General features: G+C 49.7%; 3 protein-coding genes and 1 non-coding gene across 4 annotated transcripts; 3 read left to right on the plus strand and 1 right to left on the minus strand.

Moving 5' to 3' along the window:
* Positions 1 to 1,476: 1,476 nt before the first annotated feature.
* On the minus strand, positions 1,477 to 3,461 carry COL26b_012590 (uncharacterized protein; the record flags this gene model as incomplete). Its single annotated transcript, XM_053185232.1, has 5 exons — positions 1,477 to 2,032; positions 2,082 to 2,457; positions 2,510 to 2,876; positions 2,915 to 3,185; positions 3,250 to 3,461. 5 exons carry the CDS (start codon positions 3,459 to 3,461, stop codon positions 1,477 to 1,479), a joined length of 1,782 nt encoding a protein of 593 aa, XP_053030818.1.
* An 8,348-nt stretch (positions 3,462 to 11,809) lies between these two features.
* Positions 11,810 to 12,877, plus strand: COL26b_012591 (uncharacterized protein; the record flags this gene model as incomplete). Its single annotated transcript, XM_053185233.1, has 2 exons — positions 11,810 to 11,930; positions 12,042 to 12,877. 2 exons carry the CDS (start codon positions 11,810 to 11,812, stop codon positions 12,875 to 12,877), a joined length of 957 nt encoding a protein of 318 aa, XP_053030819.1.
* A 1,964-nt stretch (positions 12,878 to 14,841) lies between these two features.
* COL26b_012592 (uncharacterized protein) lies at positions 14,842 to 16,964 on the plus strand (the record flags this gene model as incomplete). The annotated part of the gene is made up of 5 exons (XM_053185234.1): positions 14,842 to 14,881; positions 14,939 to 15,341; positions 15,404 to 15,590; positions 15,648 to 15,914; positions 15,969 to 16,964. 5 exons carry the CDS (start codon positions 14,842 to 14,844, stop codon positions 16,962 to 16,964), a joined length of 1,893 nt encoding a protein of 630 aa, XP_053030820.1.
* A 404-nt stretch (positions 16,965 to 17,368) lies between these two features.
* COL26b_012593 lies at positions 17,369 to 17,449 on the plus strand. The gene has a single exon. It is a non-coding gene; the product is annotated as a tRNA-Gly (tRNA).
* Positions 17,450 to 18,510: the final 1,061 nt, after the last annotated feature.

The raw sequence follows: 18,510 nt of genomic DNA on the forward strand, positions 1-18,510 counted from the left end.
CAACTTCACCTGCTGACACAAGGGTTACTTGAAGTTGAAAACCCCGGACTTCGCCACCACGCACCGTTCTTTGCGTCTCGAATCGGCTTTTTCCATCGAAGTGTCATAGACTTTCTCAAGAACGAATGGCTGCCAAAATTGGATTGTGGGCCTTTCGAATCGATTCAAGGCCAAGCAGAAGTATTCTGTCGGCTTAAACTTGCCGAGGTGAAATTTGCTCCTCGGGCACTTTCTCAGGCAACAGGGCACAGTTACAACTACGACATACTCGATATGTATAAACATTTCTTTGACACGTTATCGACGTTGAGGTTGAAGTACGGTTACCAAGTACCTCTGGAATACATTGAAGATATCGAGAAGAACGGATGTGGCAATGTGACGGAGGACGAAATTCTTCTGCCCACTCCTTCGAATATAGGTGGCTCATCTATACCAGTCTGGCTAGCAGATGTAAGGTCCCAGAACATTCGAAGGCTTGAATCCATGGAAATGGACACACGAGTCCGGCTGTCCATTTTGCATATGGCAATAGTATATGGCGAAGAAGAGTACGTGCGCTGGCGTTTAGCCTCTTCGAATCCGGATTCGATTTCGTTAATCGACGCCCCTGATACGAGTATCCTACTATCAGCATATGTCTCGGGAAATCCTGGTCTTGTGAGATGGTTACATGAGAAGGGACTTCACCCAGGTGATTTCATAATGGGTGTCAGTCTCTCAGGCGGCCTACCACGGCACAGAATTTCTATCTGGGAAGCCTATTTACTCAGATTTGCGAATCACATCGCAGGACATGAACGCTCATTGCTGTTTGACCCGGATGCGTACTCAGCGGCGTCAGCGCTGGAGAAAGCATACGAGGTTCTGGAATTAGTTCTCCAAGCCGGAGCTGATCCATCGCTAAGAGTTCTTGTTGATATTAGGACCAAAGAATCGCGCAATCGCTGGATATACGACGAAACTGACATAATATCCAGTCATCACATTGGTATAGATCAGCTGGTTAAGATCCACAACCCTAAAAATGAGGAAGCGCTATTAAAACTGCTCTCAGAAAAGCAATCGGCCTCTCACTTCTTCAAAAGAAAGTCTTTCATAAGATTTGCAAGGATATCAAAAAGTTCCACAGAGAAGACACCTCCCATAATTGCCTTCTTCCCTCAAATTGAAACGGAAGAGTTAGCCAGGAGCTTCTGGAGCCCAAGTGGTATTCTTTCGAGAAACGGTGACAGAGTCGTGAGAGATTTTATTACAAGGGACTTCTGATCAATCACCACTCAAGGCCTACTGTCAGATTGCACTTGAAGCTATAAAGGTTAGCTTGTTGCTTCCATTCAACATCCATGATGATCATGTAGTAGGATTTCACACCGGTGGTCACTTATGAGAGTTGCAGTTTTTCGCACCATAACTTTCATTTCCAAGAATAGAACAGGCTATAGTTTCTCGTTCAACGGTGGCATATTCAGTCTCTTAGAAAACCTGACCCTTCGTCTGGTGCACCTTGGACACGTTGACATTCTTCCACAAAAACACACAAGCCAGCGCCAACGGCATGAATGCTGCACCGCAGATGACCATGTGTCTCTGAACCGCTCCATAGGCCTGAATAATTCCAGCCCTAATTGGGCTTCCCCAAGCATATGAAAGCTGAACTTTGATATCTCCGTAGATTGTAACAGCGTCGTTCTTGGCATCATCAGGCAAGAACTTGATGAGCTTGTCCAAGAATTCATTGGTCCAGATGGCGCCAGAAATAGCACGACCAATGGAGCGACCTACTGAAGTTGCAAGGCCGATCAAAGCCAGCATTACCGATACCTCATTGTGCTTGACCACAGACATGACCGCCAGTTGTTCGCAGATGATAATGGTTCCTGAGGAGACAGCCTTTAGGATTTGGCACATAATCACGTACCCAATGTAGGTATCGGGTGTGCGGAAGTGGATAAGAAGACCAGTTGAGAGGCAGGCAACCGGAATGGCGGCCATGGCAATCCACTTGTAGTGGTGGGTCTGGCGGATGAGTCTGGTAGCCGTTAGCGATGTGCTGTGATGATAGTTGGGAAGCAACTTACAGTCCAACGATCGGTCCCCACGTGCAGGAAGCAATGGTGTAGATATTCCCAATGAAGCCTGCCTGGCTGATACTCTGGTGGTGGACAACTTGGAGGTAAGATGAGAAGTAGGAATCCCAAGTGCCGAAACTCAGGGCGATGACACCAGCAGTGGCGGCAGAGCCAAGAATAGTCCGATCCTTGAGGTTCTTCCAGGGGACCAGAGGTGTATCGGCGTACATTCTCTCCCAGAGTCCGAAGAGAACTAGGCAAAAGACTCCGAGGATGATCATGGCAATGATGTGGCCAGAGACCCATCCCTTTGCGGCATACCGAACCAAACTGAAAGGCAGCAGGAAAAGAGAGAAGCCAAACATGATCAGCAGCATGCCCACGACTGGTCTACAGTAAGCATCAACGTAAACATTCCATGAATGATGGGTACTAACCGTCAAACTCCTTGAAATAGAAGACCAACGACTCTTGAATGCTGCGGCCGCTCTTTGTCAACTCAGGACCTTTGCCGATCTTGTAGGCCTTGCGCAGGTTCCACCAAAGCATGCCGGTAATGAGCATTCCGAAGGCGGGGAAGATGATGGCGAAGGCTCCGAACGCCCAACGAAAGCTGCTCTTCTCGACAAATAGCTGGGCGACGACGGGACCGGCGAACGCGTTCGCAATGTAGGCGGTCGAATTAAGGGTGTAAATGATCATACGGTTACGGATGGAAGTCGTATCAGAGATGATGACAGTGTGGATGTAGCCAATTCCTCCACTTCCAACAGTCCAAAAGACCTTGAAGATATTAGCCCAGTACTGGAGGCAATCGATAGCTTGGGACAAGTGCATCTTACCTGCGCAGCGGCATACGTCTCGACGTTGCGGCAAACGGCCATCAGAATCAGACCAAAGCAGCAAAGAGCATGAGCAAGAATGTATGCCTCCATACGACCGAAGACATTAAGGATCTTGGCGAATGGCAATTGAGAAACGCCGCCAGCGATTGAGGCGACGATACCAGTAGTGGCAGTGAGGCCATGGCGCTGGAACGATGATGTTACATAGGGGGCAAGGTTGCTGTTCATCTGCTGCTGCATGGAATGTGTGTAGGAGGTGATCCAGATGCTACAATCATGTCATCGTGTCAGCGGTGTCAATTGCATTGATAAGGTACTCTGAGGGAACCCACAAGATGTAAGTGAGAATCAGCGCTCTCCACGACCACGCGGAAGTAATGGCCTGGATCTTCTTGACACCATTTTGGGGTTCCGTTTTCTCATCTTCAGCGTCAGAGTTGTCGGCGCTGATCTCGGTTGTTGTTTTTCCAGGGCTCTTCTCGTCAAGGCTCTGGCTTTGGCTGTGGTTCTCAGCCGGAGCTGGCTGGACTGTGGGCGCGCTCATGGTGACGGGCAGCTGAGGTTGGCGCCAAGAGAAGGGTCTCGGCTTGGGAGCTTAGGATGAACGGTGATCCATAGGACAGAACCCATGAAAAGCATGGACGAAGGAGCACTATCTATATGTAAGCATCCACAAGGTAAGGCTACGGCCCAATTTTCGTCCAAAAAGAAGCTTATACGAAGGTTCATGCATGTTTTACGTAACGTTCCTCAACCACGCCAATATATCACGGAATATGTGAACCGAACGAGAAAGACCGCGCGAGGTTCTGGACTGACCAGCTCCATCCAGCCGGCATCGGACGAGCCACAGGGATAAATCAGTGGCACAGCAAAGAAAAATGTTCAACGACTTCATCTAGCCAGGGCTGGGCGGTCTTGTTGTCACCAACAAACTTGTGTCAGTTCCGACTTTGCGCGAGACAGGTCCACTAAACACTACTTGGCAACGCTGTTCTGTTGGCTGGTCGGGCGAACTCTTCGCCGTGAGAATCGTCCAAGATTTCCGAAAAGGGGAGCTCGTCAGTGAATGGTGGACACCCAACGTCGTATTACCATAGACTGCAGGAATTCCGCGCCGAAGGGTAGCCCGCGCGGGCGTGTAGATCACCAGTCTGACCAACAAGCTTCCATCATGAGGTCCCCTGGGACCCTCTTCCTCATCGCATCGCGCCGACTTGGCACAAGCGGTTGGCAACGGATCAGATACAATTTTGCCTTTTGCTTGGCGCCATGCGGGAGCGGATCTGATAAGATGAAGATGGAGCCTCCCAGGAGAGTCGGTGAGGTGGGGAAGTTCTAACCGAGGCCACCCACTACCCTGCGTGGACGAGTTGCGTTTGCAGCGGGTTTTGAGAAATCTTGAGCCTTCAAGCCTGCCAATCTTGTCTTTCAGGCTGCTATCATTGGTCACTAATGTGGAAGCATACGCTCATTCGTCGACTAGGTCTTGGACGACAAACTCGAGTCGGCGCCCGTTTGCCCGAATTTTAGCGCTTGTGATTCCATTGCAGCGTTATCCATCAAGCTAGAGGAGTTATGACTTTGACTCTTCAGGAATGGAGCTCGTAGTGTGTGGTTCCCCAAGACTTGTGGCCCCAGCAGCAGTAGCAGCTTGTTAGGATTGTACATGCGGTCCCACGCGTGAGCGTTTTCTAACATCCGCTGACAAAACCTCGGAGCTTTATTATCACGGGCTCAAAGCAGGAGAAGGTTCCGTTATTGTTTTTTGAACAATAGGCCTCAAAATCTCCACCGCATCTTCTGTTGAACCTGCCTACATTTGTTGTTTGACAGTTTCCATTTGCTGGCCTTCTCTTGTGAATCATGGGTGGTTCCACATTACAACCCATGTCTCCACTTCAGCTGATAGCCTGCGATAGCGTAAAGTTTCCTCGCGGCTCGTTTCAACCTCTAACGTCTGTCGTATATGAGAAGACTTACACTCGAGCCATCGTAGATGCATTTCGATTCTGGCGGAGGTATGTCTGGAATCGCTTTTGTCCTGCATACTCGATTCTTGGCAACGAATTTTGCAAACCAACTGGATAAATCTTGCTCGGTGTGGAGAATATACCTAGCGAAGACCACTGTCATGCTTACATGCACGTCCGCGAGTGAAAGCTGATCGGAAACCACATCCCGACAAAATGCCCACAGGATCACAGAGTGTAGTTCACAAGGTCTAGATTTTGGAATGTAATGAAGGTCCGTAAGTATTCATAGTTGATCTTGAAATTCATCAGGACTGGATCTGTTTGATTGTCGAGGGCGCTCATGAAAGACCTTCGCCCAATCCATCCAAATCAAAGTCGAGGTCAAGGCTTGAATCATATTCTTCACTCAATCCCCCGTTTTCTGATTGTTCCTGCAGTCCATCTTGAGCTGATGTTGACGTCTTCGTTGCATGGTCCGCATTCAGATCAACATCGAGCGTTGCATTCCGATATATGTCGACAGTACTCTTCTCAGCAACATGCAATTTCCCATCCTTTTGCGTTTCGCTTGAATGGTATGTCTCGAAGTGCTGGACACATTTGTTGCAAAAGGCGAGGGCGTTGCAAGTTTTGCACCCGAATAATGGGCCTGCTATCGTCTAAAGGCTTGTTAGATGCGTAATAGAGGGAGGCAATTTGGGCCACATTACCACCAAACACGCGTGGCAAATGTGTCTCTGTAGAACGTATCGGCGATTCGATGCTGCAGTTTCGCTGCCTGAACTGCCAACTTTGGGTTCCAGTGCGCTACTAATTTCGACACCCGAACCACACAGCCGGGCCAAATCCAGTGCTGTCTTCTGAATGGTGCCAGTGCCTTCGTCGTCGAAGAGGTTGCATACTGTTTCACAGCTCGCGCCGTGTCGGAGAAGCGTGCAAATGACGTTCAGGAAGTCTGGCTTTTCTGACCTCATCTTGCCAAAGTCTGCAGGCTTCGACCCGCGCGCTGCCCAGCAGAGTGGAGTCCATCCATCGCTATCTTTGCAGTCTACGTCTGCACCACGGAGGCGATCTATGATGAACTTGACTGTCTGTAAATTTCCAAATTGTGCTGCCCAGTGCAAGCAAGTCTTTCCCTCCTTATCCGTGGCCATCATATCGCCCCTATAGGTCAGCATGACGGCTAGAAAATTTTCAATGCCGTTTGCGGCCGCAAAGTGAAGAGGCAACCGCCCTAAGGCATCGGAATGCTGGACAGAAGCTCCTTCGTCGAGAAGAAAGTTGATTGTAGCAACACCAGCGTTGAAACATGCACCCTGGAATGCTGTATCAAATGTGAACGCAGATCCGCACATAGTCTGTTGGATATCGGCTTTGTTAGAGACAAGCATACGGACTACCATGTCCACCTTTTGGGCGTCCCTATCGCGGACTGCATCCTCATTGGATAGCATAGTCGACATCAACGGCGTGCCATTGACGTAGTTGAAAGCAATAGCGTTGGTGTCCGCCCCGTGAGATATGAGACTCCGTATGACCTCAACATTTAACCTCTTGCAAGCCATATGAAGCGCAGTGCCGTAACTCGGCGCGGTGATGTTGACTTTTACTTCTGGCTGTGCAAGAATAAATGAAGTGACGTCAAGGTCGTTCCTGTACGCAGCGTCATGCAATGCTGTATATCCTTGACCATTTGCGATGTTGATGTCGGCGCCTGCTCTGGTGAGTATCCGCATGTGATCCATCCGCGAGCAAGATGAGGCATAGTGGAAGGCCGTGGCCTTCGAGAAATCAAGAACATCAATTTCGATGTCTCTTCGGAATTCCAGGAGAACTGTCAGATAATCCAGAGGTGCGCCGATAGCGCGGTGCAAGAGACTTTCCCCGTGCACGACATCGCCCAGCTTGGCTCCATTTTCGATCAGCTGTCGAAATAGCCTCGTGTCAGTGACCAATTTGGATCTGTCGATCGCGTAACGGACAGGCGGCATTTGCCAGCCATCGAGCTGGTTCACATCAAGCCCCTTTGACACCAATAGCTCAACTATTTCAGTTCTTCCACTATGCGCAGCCAATGTGAGATAAGTGAATGGTCCAAAAGTGTTGACAGGATCATCAGTAGCAGCCGGGACAAGTTGACACCCCTCAGGATTGTGCTTGAGGAGTTCTGCCACGATGTCCAGTCGGCCATGCCAGATGGCACATCTCATAGCATCTTGTCCAGAATCGTTGACAGCATTGATGTTTGCGTTTTTTGTAAGTAGCCAGCGAACGAGTGGCATTTTTCCCGTACGGCATGCTTGCATCAGAGCAGTTTCGCCGTCGGCGGCTGCTGCATTAATGTTGATCGCACTCTTGCCTGAAAGGAGCATGTCGCAAATATCGATGAGAATGTTGACTTTGTGTGCCGACTTTGCCATCTCGTGTAGTAACGGCGGAGAGAAGTTGTCATGGTTGGAATCCGCTCCGAATTGCACCAGACAACGAACACATTGGAGGTTGGGCTCATCGACGGTGCAAAACCAAAGCGGCGTATCCACACCATACGGCCCCAGAATGTTTGGGTCGGCGCCTTCTTGCAAGAGCGCCTCCATTGTCTTTGGCCACTGGTTTCTGCATGCTATCGCGAGAGGACTCCATTCGCGGTAGTCGTCGGAGGGCGAGCCACGGGATGAATTAGGATCTGCCCCAAGTTGAATCAGCAAGCTCACCGCCCGCCAATGTCCCCTTTCAGCTGCCACGAAATGACCAGAACTCTTGCGATGCAGCATCTTAGGAGAGTCAGCAGGACTGGAGAAAAGCCGGATCAAGTCAAGATGCCCGGAGAACGCAGCGGCAAGGAGATTGTCTTCTTGACCTGGCCCAATGACGTCTATCTTCGCTCCATGGTTCATGAGAGACCGGACAACATCTATGTGACCACGACTCGTGGCCATATAGATGAGACTTGGATGCCGCAAAGTGCTGTATGCAGCCTCATGGGGCATCGAAGTCAAGTTCGGGCTAATTCCAGCGTGCAATAGATCATCCACGAGGGCTGACATTCCTAGCCACGTTGCTGCCCAGATTGCCTTTTCCATCGACGAGAAGGCTTTAGTCCTCCAATTGGGGTCTGATGTTATGCCTTTTGCTGCTTTTCGGGCTGTTTCTTCCTCACCAGCTTGAATGGAAGTGGCGAGAATATCTTCCAAGGCAAAGAGCGAGAACTGCCCTTCATCAAGGAGCAACCATATCTCGCCCCCTCTGCCTTGGAGGATTTTCATGAGAGCGTATTCTGCCCTCACTTCAATTGCTTCTTCTCTCACCTCCGCAAAAGGAGTCAATCCAAGGCCACCCAAAACCCCTTGTGCCGATGCTGGTGGGTTGCTGGTTCGCAAGCTGCTCATTGCCCAGTACAACTTTGCCCATACGGTCGAAGCTCTCCCTCCCCCGTGAGCGCAAAATCTTTTCAATGCCGAGGCAGAGTCTCTCAGCTTGGACATATGATAAGGCAGTGCCTGTATGGCATAGTAGACGATGTCGTTGTTGTCGCAGTCCAAGGGCGCAGTGGGTTTCTTTCCCTGCTGATTGGTTTGCCACAGTGTGTTATAGTTCTTGAGCACGACTTCCAACTTCTCAACAGTGTGCTTTGCTGTGAGATAGTTGGCACAGAACTCGAACAGAGTATAATGTGCCGTCGATTTGACCTCGTCCCATATGCATTCTTCGGCTCCGGGGTCGTGCTCCAAAAGGTTCCTGACATCACCACGGATCTCAACCGGCTCCTTCTCTGTGTCAACGAGAATACGAAGCACAGAGATCAGCCATGTCGGCAGACTTGATGCCAGATCAACTGAAACCCAGAGTGAACCAGCATCCTCCTCATCGCGCGGCTCGTAAGGGCGTCTCCTGTTGCAGACAAAGGCAAACTCTTGTCCGTTCAGCGGTCGATAACTACAAAGTAACCAGCTCAAGGCCCACTTAACATCCTCTAAGTGATCACTAGATTTCAGTAATCTGTGCAGAAAGGTTCTGACAGTGTCGGTAGGAGAGACAGATTGTAAAAGTCGAGAGGCTACCGTCAGAGATGCTCTTGATCGGAGTTCGGGCCAGCCCGTGTAGTTTTGGACGATTCGAAGGATTGTCTGAAGCGTCGAGTCTTCATGGTGAGTACGAAGACCATGAAGATGCTTCCATACCGCATCTTCCATGTTTGAAACTGTAATCGACGAATCGGATTTTTGGGTGACTCTGATGATTGGGGTGGTGGCTTTCGAAGGGAGCTCGTCCACATTCAGCTTAGGCCATGCTGCAAGCTCTGACAACAGAATATCAGGCTTTCTCGAAGTGATTATCAGCTTGAATTCATGCTCAGTCTTGTCCGCTATGTCTCCATAGTATTCTAGGAATCGCCTTCTACTATCCGAGTTGCACTCATCAAAGTCATGAAGAAGTAAGACTAGTCCTTGACCGAGGCACGTCATCTTAAGTGTCTCCAAAGCCACTTGACATGAGGTGTCTCCCCAACCAGCCTCTGTTGCATCAATTAGTTAGCACTCTCAATATTTCATATGAAGTACTTTGAATGGGGTTGCTCACGCATAAGGAATGGTTCTTGCAGCTGTTGACACTCGTCCCTTCGACACCCTCGGCTGACGACAGATTGAAGAAGCATGCCAGCAACCAGGCTTGGAATTGAATCATGAAGAGGATCTCGTGAGTCAAATGTATACATGTAGGCCCGATTCGTAGAAAAGGTCTCGCTTTCTCTCAGAGTCTTTACATGTGAAGCAAAGATATAGTCGGCCACGTCGTGAGTCGTTGTAGTTGAGTCACCGTGGACGTAGATAATCTTGTTCCCAATAGAGCTTGTCCATTCTCGGTAAGAAGGGCTTGACTCAATTTTCGGTCCTAGCCCATGAGTGTCTTCATCCTGGCTCCTGGGCCGCAGCTGGCGCGAATGGGCAGAAATGGAAAGGAGAAATTTCTCTGTGGCGACCCATGGGGCAAGCAACGAAGAGACTGGCATGAGTTAGTTCATTGATACTTTGCAAAATTCTTCTCACTGTAGTGAACAGACTTACCCAAAAAATGCTTGGAAATCGTTTTAGATAGGTTGCAGAACCTCCACTCCATGGGTAGTTCTTTCTTTGATAGCACTCTAACTGTTTCTTGGATGATAACTTCAGATGGCAGTCCCATAGTCGCAGTGAATTCATCCAGAGTCTACTTCACTTGTCAGAATCGCTGGCTGTTGAGATTCGGTCTAGAACCTCCTGTCTCACATGATGCAATGTCTCCTGCTTCTCGCTGGGGGCATGTAGGCTGATAATGAGGCAGCGAAGACTGATTTTGGACATCAAGAACAGCTGATTTGTTCTAAAAATTCAAGCTGCAAGACTGCGTATAGACGTGGAAATGATGCTGAACATGGCCTTTTCGTTGCTTTGATCGACCAGAAAATTGCCGAGCTTGACAGCCAACTCGCTTTCATTCACCCCACGTTGTGGACATCCTGAAAATACCTTAACTTCGTTAGCCTTCACATGGAATCAAATCATCCTAGACTCTATCCTTACTATTCTTCTGGTATCAAAGAAAATATCCGGATACATGCTTGGAAAGCTGGCTGCCAAGTAGAGAGCCTGTCATTCCAGTAAATTGCCTAGTGTGAGTAACTAGCACTGAAAGTTGGGTTTATAATGCAGGCCTAACTTACCATCTTAACAACGACAGATCCTAGATCATACGCTACAAAGATTATCGTTGGGCTTTTGTTCTTAATGAAGAGCTGTTTAGTATTAAGCGCGACGCTTAGGTGATGGACTTGACTTACTGAGGTGCCAGCCCTTGTTGCCAAGAGCCCGCGGAGGAGGCACTTGGCTTGATCCTCTACGCATTCCTGCACCATCTCCCCGACAAGAAGGTCATTGATCTCCACTTGAAACACGAGTTCTCTGGTCTCAATCTCATTGAGCTTGTCAGAGAGCAGGTGCTCACGGCCGAACATCTGAACCTCAGGCCGGAAGCATGCGACATGTACGATACTGTGAAGAAACAATGCGTCAGTTCTGGCCACCTCACATTTCATGTGCTCCGGCGCGGCGTACTTGATGATGTTGGAGCCATCCTCACTCTCCCTGGGTGAGTGGCTGTTCTTCAACCGCATATATGACAATGCGACATCATCCCCAACGGCGTCATTCTCTTTTTCGGGATGGGTTTTTGATTCCGTTTCTGAAGTATGCCGTGCTGAGGGTGGTACATCTTCAACAGTCATGGCGGCACTGTCTTCTGACGGCTGATCCCAGGTGATTCTTTCAAACACATGCGCTAGGACCTGCCCAGTCATGCTAGATAGGAGCTGATCAAAAGCGTATAAGCGTTCAATGTGTGAAAACAGCAGTAAGCTTGGGAAACGAATAAAATCTTGCTATCACATACCTGAGTCTTCAAAGGCAGATGGCGTTCAACCGACTACAGACGGAAGTGTGACAGCGGGAGTTCGCAAACACTGCGCCCTTGAGATCAAAGCAGAAAGCCCCAAAATTACTGCTAGTCCCGCGATCAGTCAAAAGACCTTTGCAGCAGATGATGTGTCTTTCTGCCAACAGGCAGCGAGGCAAAGCCCCTGTAGGAGGGCTGTACTCACGCTGTTAAAAGCATGCAGGCCACTCCAAGTCACAACATCACACCATGCATGAAGGACCAACACTAGCGCCAACGGGTTCCAGAGACGACGAAAATAGAAAATTTCGCTGGGAATTTGCCCCGTCGCCAAATGCGGAGTAGATGATCTCGTCATTATTTGCACTCATTAGGTTAAATCAGCTGTACATTGCGGTAATATTTGAGACAGCTGTAGGAAATTTGTCTTCACCTTGCAGTCTCGTTACCTTGCGACACCAACGATATCGTCAACTCAAGTAACTCAAATATGAACGAACTTGACGATTCTGAGCTCTGTATTAGTACTGACTCGGAATCGGACGAGATCGTGGGCTATGAGTCGATTTCTGAAGATGCCACCTCCTTTACAATGGATATGAGACCGCAAGGTCAGTCAGGAGGTAAATAGAGTCCTTGACCCGCACAGAAGCGTCCTTTGATCTCATCGAACGCAGGCTTCCATGTTCGAAACAGACATGGCGAAACCCAGCGAACTGTAGCAACTCAATTCCACTTGGGTTCCAGGAGAAAGCCAGCTTTCAACGTTGGTGCCATCGCCAAAGCTATCATTCACGGCACTTTAGACCAAGACTCCCACACACCAGCAACACTGCTGGTGTACGACTTTTCGTTCTTCTCGCACCGATCGACCCGTATCAAGGAGGCCAACATATCGTTCGAGTTCCGGGCAAAGAAAGGCAGCGCCAGCATAGGCCCGACAGTCACCAAAGTGGCGCCTTTTGGAAAACACGTCATGATGCAGACCACAGAAACGGTGACCAAGACAGTGGGAGGGGAGGGCGGGGTTTCGGGAGGCGCTGTTGTGAATGTCAACACCAACCTGCGTGCCGAGAGGTCCGTCGAGAAGGTGACCACGCATGCGGCCAAGGTTGTGGGAAACAACCCCTGCGACGAGTGGAGCAACTATCCCCTCGCGCAATGGTCTCTGCAAGAGAACGAGTCTCAGCAGAACGGGATTATGACGCTTTTTCGAGCGTGTGTTCTTCTGACTAGGGATACAGAGGAAGACTTCGAATTGTTGCCTGATGTCCAGGTGACACCTGACCTGAAGACCAGATTAGGCTCCCTCATGGCTTTCAGAAGAAGCGATGACCCAATCATACTCGCACCAGCCAGCGAGCCTCTTAACGCGCTAGCAAACGACCTTGTACAGAAGCGTTGGAACCTGGGTCAAGTGGACTTATCCAGTTTGTGGGACTGTACATTTCACAACACATTTGAGGAAGCAGTCAAGGCGTCAAGGGCCCAGTCGCTGCGCGAGGGGAGAGCTGAGAAGGTGACGACAGTTGTCGAAATTGCAGTGGCTGAGTCATGATAAGAATAGAAGCGAGTTCCAAATTCAGACATGTTGGTGTCATTTGTCACTTGGTAGTTGGTTGGTACGGCCGAACGAGTGACGGCCACTGCATAGGCCCTGTTGGTGCGTTGGTCAGATACAAATGGCAATCAAACCGAAACTCAAATTCCTCATGTCATATTTGATAGGCTGTTCAGCAAGAGTTATGGAGATGGCCCTGCAAGTCGTGTCGTTCTCGGCCGTGAATGCATGCCCTATCTCGGTCGATCTTTCCGCACCAGGGCCCCAGCACGATACATGCGTATCGTCCTAGAGAAAATTAGCAAATGCTTGCATTTTCATGCAGACAGAAACTGGTGAGAACTTTGAATCCAGCAAGCGGGGTTACGTAGTATGTGAGCTTGACATCTCTCAATGAGCCCCGCGAGCTATGTGCAGCACTCTGCTGATTTCGGATTTTGGCGCCAGACATTTTCTACCCCAGTCGCAAGTTCAGTGCATCACTTGTAGTCTATTCTAGCCGACCAAGTGAGTTCTCCTTTGAACCTTCATCTGTACATGTTGTAACGTGAAAGAGCCACATAGATATGGAATTCGATTTTACGGACGACGAATTCGACGAGTTGGATGTCCTCCAGGTCCAAAGTCATACAGTTGACAATTCCAAAGCAACATATCAAGAGAGCGATGTGGAAAAAGAATGGAAGAGCTTGGAGTTGGATCTGCAGTGCCTAGATGTATTAGATCTTTTGATCGACAAAAAAAGACGATGGGACAGTACAGAATGCGACGAGGAGACGCCGCTTCTCGAGGACTACAAGAAGAAGACCATTGCGTCGAGGAGGGATTACCGAGATCGTGTTGCACCCACAGCACTGCATATTTTCGCTAAAAGCAAGAGAGACTTCTCCAGGGCTCCTAAGAACCTTCAGACCAATCTTGTTGGCTACCTTTTAGAATGCCGAGGTGGGACATGCGATGAGCTGGGGCCTCAGCACCGAGGGAAAGAAGACCTTTTTCTTCTGGTGGCCATCAACTACAACAACGACGACTTCATCGACTGTGTTGAGCGATGTCTGGGAGACAATTTCTCAGATCTGCTACATGTTCAAGACGGAGAGGGCAAGAATCTGCTGCACCATCTCTTCACGTGGGATTCAACGAAGGCCATCCGCGACAAGAAGGCCCTTCTTGTCCCACGCTTGTCTTCAAAAGCTAAACCACAGACTATTGCTACAGCAGATAATATCGGAAATACGCCTGTTCATTACGCAATGGACTGCCGGATGTGTTTGGACCGATCCGATGAATACTTCAAAGCGGTGAAGGCAATGTTTGAGGCCGGAGATGCTGTCATCAAGAAGGAACAGCGCCCGCTGTTCAACGAAAGAGGCGAGTCTCCCGTTATGTTTGGCCGAAAGATCCATCAAAAGTTCCAAAGAGACTACTCCGCGAGGAAAATGGCGAAAAAGGAAGCGCAAATCACTGCTCTTCGGTCAAAGGGGTTAATGAATTTCGAGAAAGCGGCGACACCGCCGGGACCAGAAACAACAGCTCTCGACAGTCGCCCTAAGCAACCCATGGGACCTCCCCCGGCGGATATGTATGTCAATCCGACCAGCAGGGATCCAGGAATGGTAGGCATTGTGAAAGTGCCATCACTTCCTTTGGGAAGAACTACTGCAACATCCGATGGTATCGTCAAGGAACCAATGATGAAGGGCCCAAAGGCCGGAACAGCTTCAATACAGCCCAGCATCAGCAGATCCAATACAGCTGGGCATGCGTCAGACCGCCCCCAAACCCCAATTGGTCTTCAGTCCTCGACTCCAACGGACGGTCGATCTCGCGCGAATATGAAAAGACCGAGGGACGTAGGGACTGAGAATACGGTCAACATGTCCACTTTCGAGGCCAAACTCAGGGGCTGGAGCGCGCTGAACGAATTCATTACCACACATTACATCCGAACGCGGTCAGATATGGAAGCCCGAGATCTGATATTTAGAGGCAACATTTCAGGTTGGTAAACTTCTCAGAGTTCCATTGGGCAGGTTGCTGACTTTGAGCTCGTTTAAGACCTCGACAAGAACCTATGCTTTGATGCAAAGGGACAAAAGGATGCGAAGAGCATAGTTCACCTGTTAAGCCGCATGTCCGCCGGTGGCTTCAACGATACTCTCGCCTACGTTCATCTCCCAACGGTCAGTCACAGCTCGATTAATACGCCATCAGGCCAAAACGCGAGCGCAGCTCAAAGACGTTCCCTGACTGAAAATCCGTCACCCGGTCGTATTGAGCTCGTCAAAGTTTTCGACAAGTTGCATGAGCTGAAGGTCAAGAAGATCTTGCGCCTATACGTCGAAGATAGACACCCGCCCTCTCATACGGATGCCTCCATAGAGATTGCGTTACAAGGTCGAGAGTCCTTTCTCAAAGATGGTGTAACGGCAGGACGAGAACCCATAGCTGTTGAGACATGGTAGGTGTCATTCATGACCATTTGTCATGTCAGGAGTATTGTAACTCTAACAATACATGAAGGGATTGGCGGAAGCCTGACTTGAGCACTGAAGTCATTGCCTTTGCTGCGCCTACCGTCGAGAATGTGCATCTCTACTGGAGTGGAAATCAGGCTGTTCTCAGAGCATGGGACTGCGACGAAGGTATTCCCCGGCTATATGTGACAACGGAGCGGAGGCTCAAGAGAGTTACTGTTCACGCAGCACCAGTGAGTCTCATTCTCAAGGCTTGTACCATTCTGCCTTTCTAACGAGCAACTTACCAGGGGCTCGAAACTCGAGACAGAATGCTTGCCATGCTGAATCGATTCAAACAAGAGGTCCAGAGGAAGACAGGCGGCGGTGTTGCGATGGAAACCGTCATTCGGATGGAGGGACTGATGGCGAACATGGACACTGTTGAAGATGCATCAGGTCCCGTTAGCGATGAGGCAGCTGAAAAGCAGCACGTCTGGGTCGACACGATGGACGTATTCCGAAGAGCTCTGAGCTCACTCCCAGATCTGAAGGGCAGCAAAGCTCCAAGAGTGAAGGTAACCTTTCTTCTGCAAAGTGCTCTAGCTTCAGTGGTTGACAAGTTGTCCTAGCTCGCGCTCATTGACGATGGGATCAATCTTGGCAACCTCGACGACTACAACGGCAGCGTCACAAGTAGTGGAGTGAGTTACTTCCCTGGCGGACCCTGGCATTGCTCCAGCACCGGCCATGGCACTATCCTGGCGAACATGATAGTGAGAGTCAACCCCTGGGTCGAGTTGCATGTCGTCAGGGTGCAAGACGGTCCGTCACGAAACGGAGGACGGAACATTTTCGCCGGCAGTGCTGCGAAAGCCATTCGATACGCCATTGACAAAAAGGTGGACATCATCTCAATGTCGTGGACCATCAAGAACGCGATGACGGGAGGCCATACATCCCCCATGGGCAGTGACTCCAGGAACGGTAGTTTTAGCGACAAGCCATCCATGGAGCAACGTGACATCCAAGCCCTCGGAGATGCTATTGATGACGCGGCAAAGGCTGGAATTTTGATGTTTTGCTCAGCGAGCGACGACATCCAAGCAGGAGCCATGGATACGCTCCCATATCAGAAGCAGCCTGGTTACATCTTCCGAATTGGTGCTGCGACATACCTAGGCCAGCGTGACGGTCATACCGAGGATGTCAAAAGGATTGACTACTTTTTTCCCGGCAATCAAGTTGCCGAGGCCAAGAATCCAAGATCATCGGAGCCAGTCAAGTATCACGATGGATCATCAGTCGGCACGGCTCTCGCTGCGGGGCTGGCATCTCTGCTGATATACTGCGCCAGGATAACAGAGCATCGTCTTGCTGAAAAGAAGGGGCAGGAAAACTCTCGGATGGCCAGTACGTGCGTGGGATTGGCTGATGCGTTGCGACTCCAAAAGAACATGAAGCAGGCGCTTGACAATATCAAGAGCAGTCAGTGGACGGACGCCAAATATCTGCCAGTCTGGGCAATATTCAAGCCCAAAGCAGATGACATGGAAAAGGCGAAAGACGAGGATAAATGGATGATTCTTGAAAAGCTCGTGGTCCAATTAGGTGTTGGCATCAACTGATCGTTGATTTCTACAAAGTGGGATTTCGTCTTCTGGTGTCTTGCTTAGGCGGGCCGTGAATGATGCTGCAAGGATCTCAGAGGCTGGGAAACGAGCTTATGATCATCTCATGTTCAACATTGTTCTGATATTATCACCCAGACTTATAGCTCAAGGACACAACGCTCAGTTGCCTTATTTCATAACCTATATTTTCCGTACTACACCTTCTATTCCCATCTTCATTCGTATTATCTCTGTTGTTCTCGCTATCCTTGTCGACCTTCTGGTTCGATCTTGAGTGGGGTCATCTCAAACCCTCATGCCCATTGCAGTGGATCCGCGATCACCCACAACGCAACATATTCCAATTGCGGACCTCTCACCTCCATTCCGAGTCTCCAACAGAGACAATAACATCATCAGCGCCGATGGTTTAGTGGTAAAATTCTCCGTTGCCATCCAGCAGCGTCGGGGAGCCGGGGGTTCGATTCCCCCTCGGCGCAAAATCTTTTGTTTTTTTGCTTGTTTTCTGTCGTGCAAATACTCAGAGACTTTGGAAACTTTTTGGGCATTTCACATTTGCTCCTCGGCCCAAGCCAGGGAATCATAAGCGCTGACACAGAGCCTGCCTCGTGAGCCTACTATACTTGGTCCAGCCTGCATGAAGGGCGGCTTGCTTACCCAACATGATGTCCTGGTTCCCGGTTCATTCAGCCCAGCCTGATTCATTTTCTCTTTTCCTCACGGCGGCTCTTCACTAAAAAAACTGACTACTTTCACATCACCTCTTCTATGTCCGTCGGTAGCATTTAAGCCATCACTCAACATGACTGCGTACTGTTATCAGCCACTCTCACATCAGCGGGCTATCCGTCTAATTATACTCCACCTAAGTCACGAGGAAGAGGCGCCGTTATCCTGCAGCCTTGTTGAGACCAGTCTGGATCAGCCGGAGGATTACTACGCCCTGTCATATACCTGGGGCGGGGAAACACCAAGCCAACCCATGTTTGTTCACGAAGACGCGGCATCAGGTGCTTTCGGATCTTCAACTTCAGCCATTCTCATCACTCCAAATTGCGCTGCTGCTTTAAGAAAGTTGCGGAAATTAGTTCAGAGAGCAGGAACTGGGGTTTGGGTGGACGCCGTATGCATCAACCAGGCCGAAACTGAAGAGAAGAACGTGCAAGTGAGCATGATGGCAGATATATATCGCCAGGCGAAGTTCGTGATCGTTTGGCTGGGAGAGCAATGGGCACCAAAGGACATCAAGACAATATCATTTTTGTCGCACCGAAGATTGGATTGGATCGAAGACCTGAGAAAACCCCCAACTTCCGGATTCGAAACGAAATTAGAAAAGGACCTCAAGTTTTGGGTCTCAGACATGGCAAGTCGAATTTTTGTCAAAGGTACTACCATCCCAATACCCATCTAAACCGCGAAGACGATAACGAGTCTCAGCTAACGCGAGATAGCCTGCCGTGACAAGAAAAGTCTTCAGCATTGGTGCAATGCGCCATACTGGACTCGAGCTTGGACTCTGCAAGAGGTTGCACATGTC

Source organism: Colletotrichum chrysophilum (assembly GCF_026319265.1).
Source record: "Colletotrichum chrysophilum strain AFK26 chromosome Unknown scaffold_182, whole genome shotgun sequence".
Classification (NCBI taxonomy): Eukaryota; Fungi; Ascomycota; class Sordariomycetes; order Glomerellales; family Glomerellaceae; genus Colletotrichum; species Colletotrichum chrysophilum.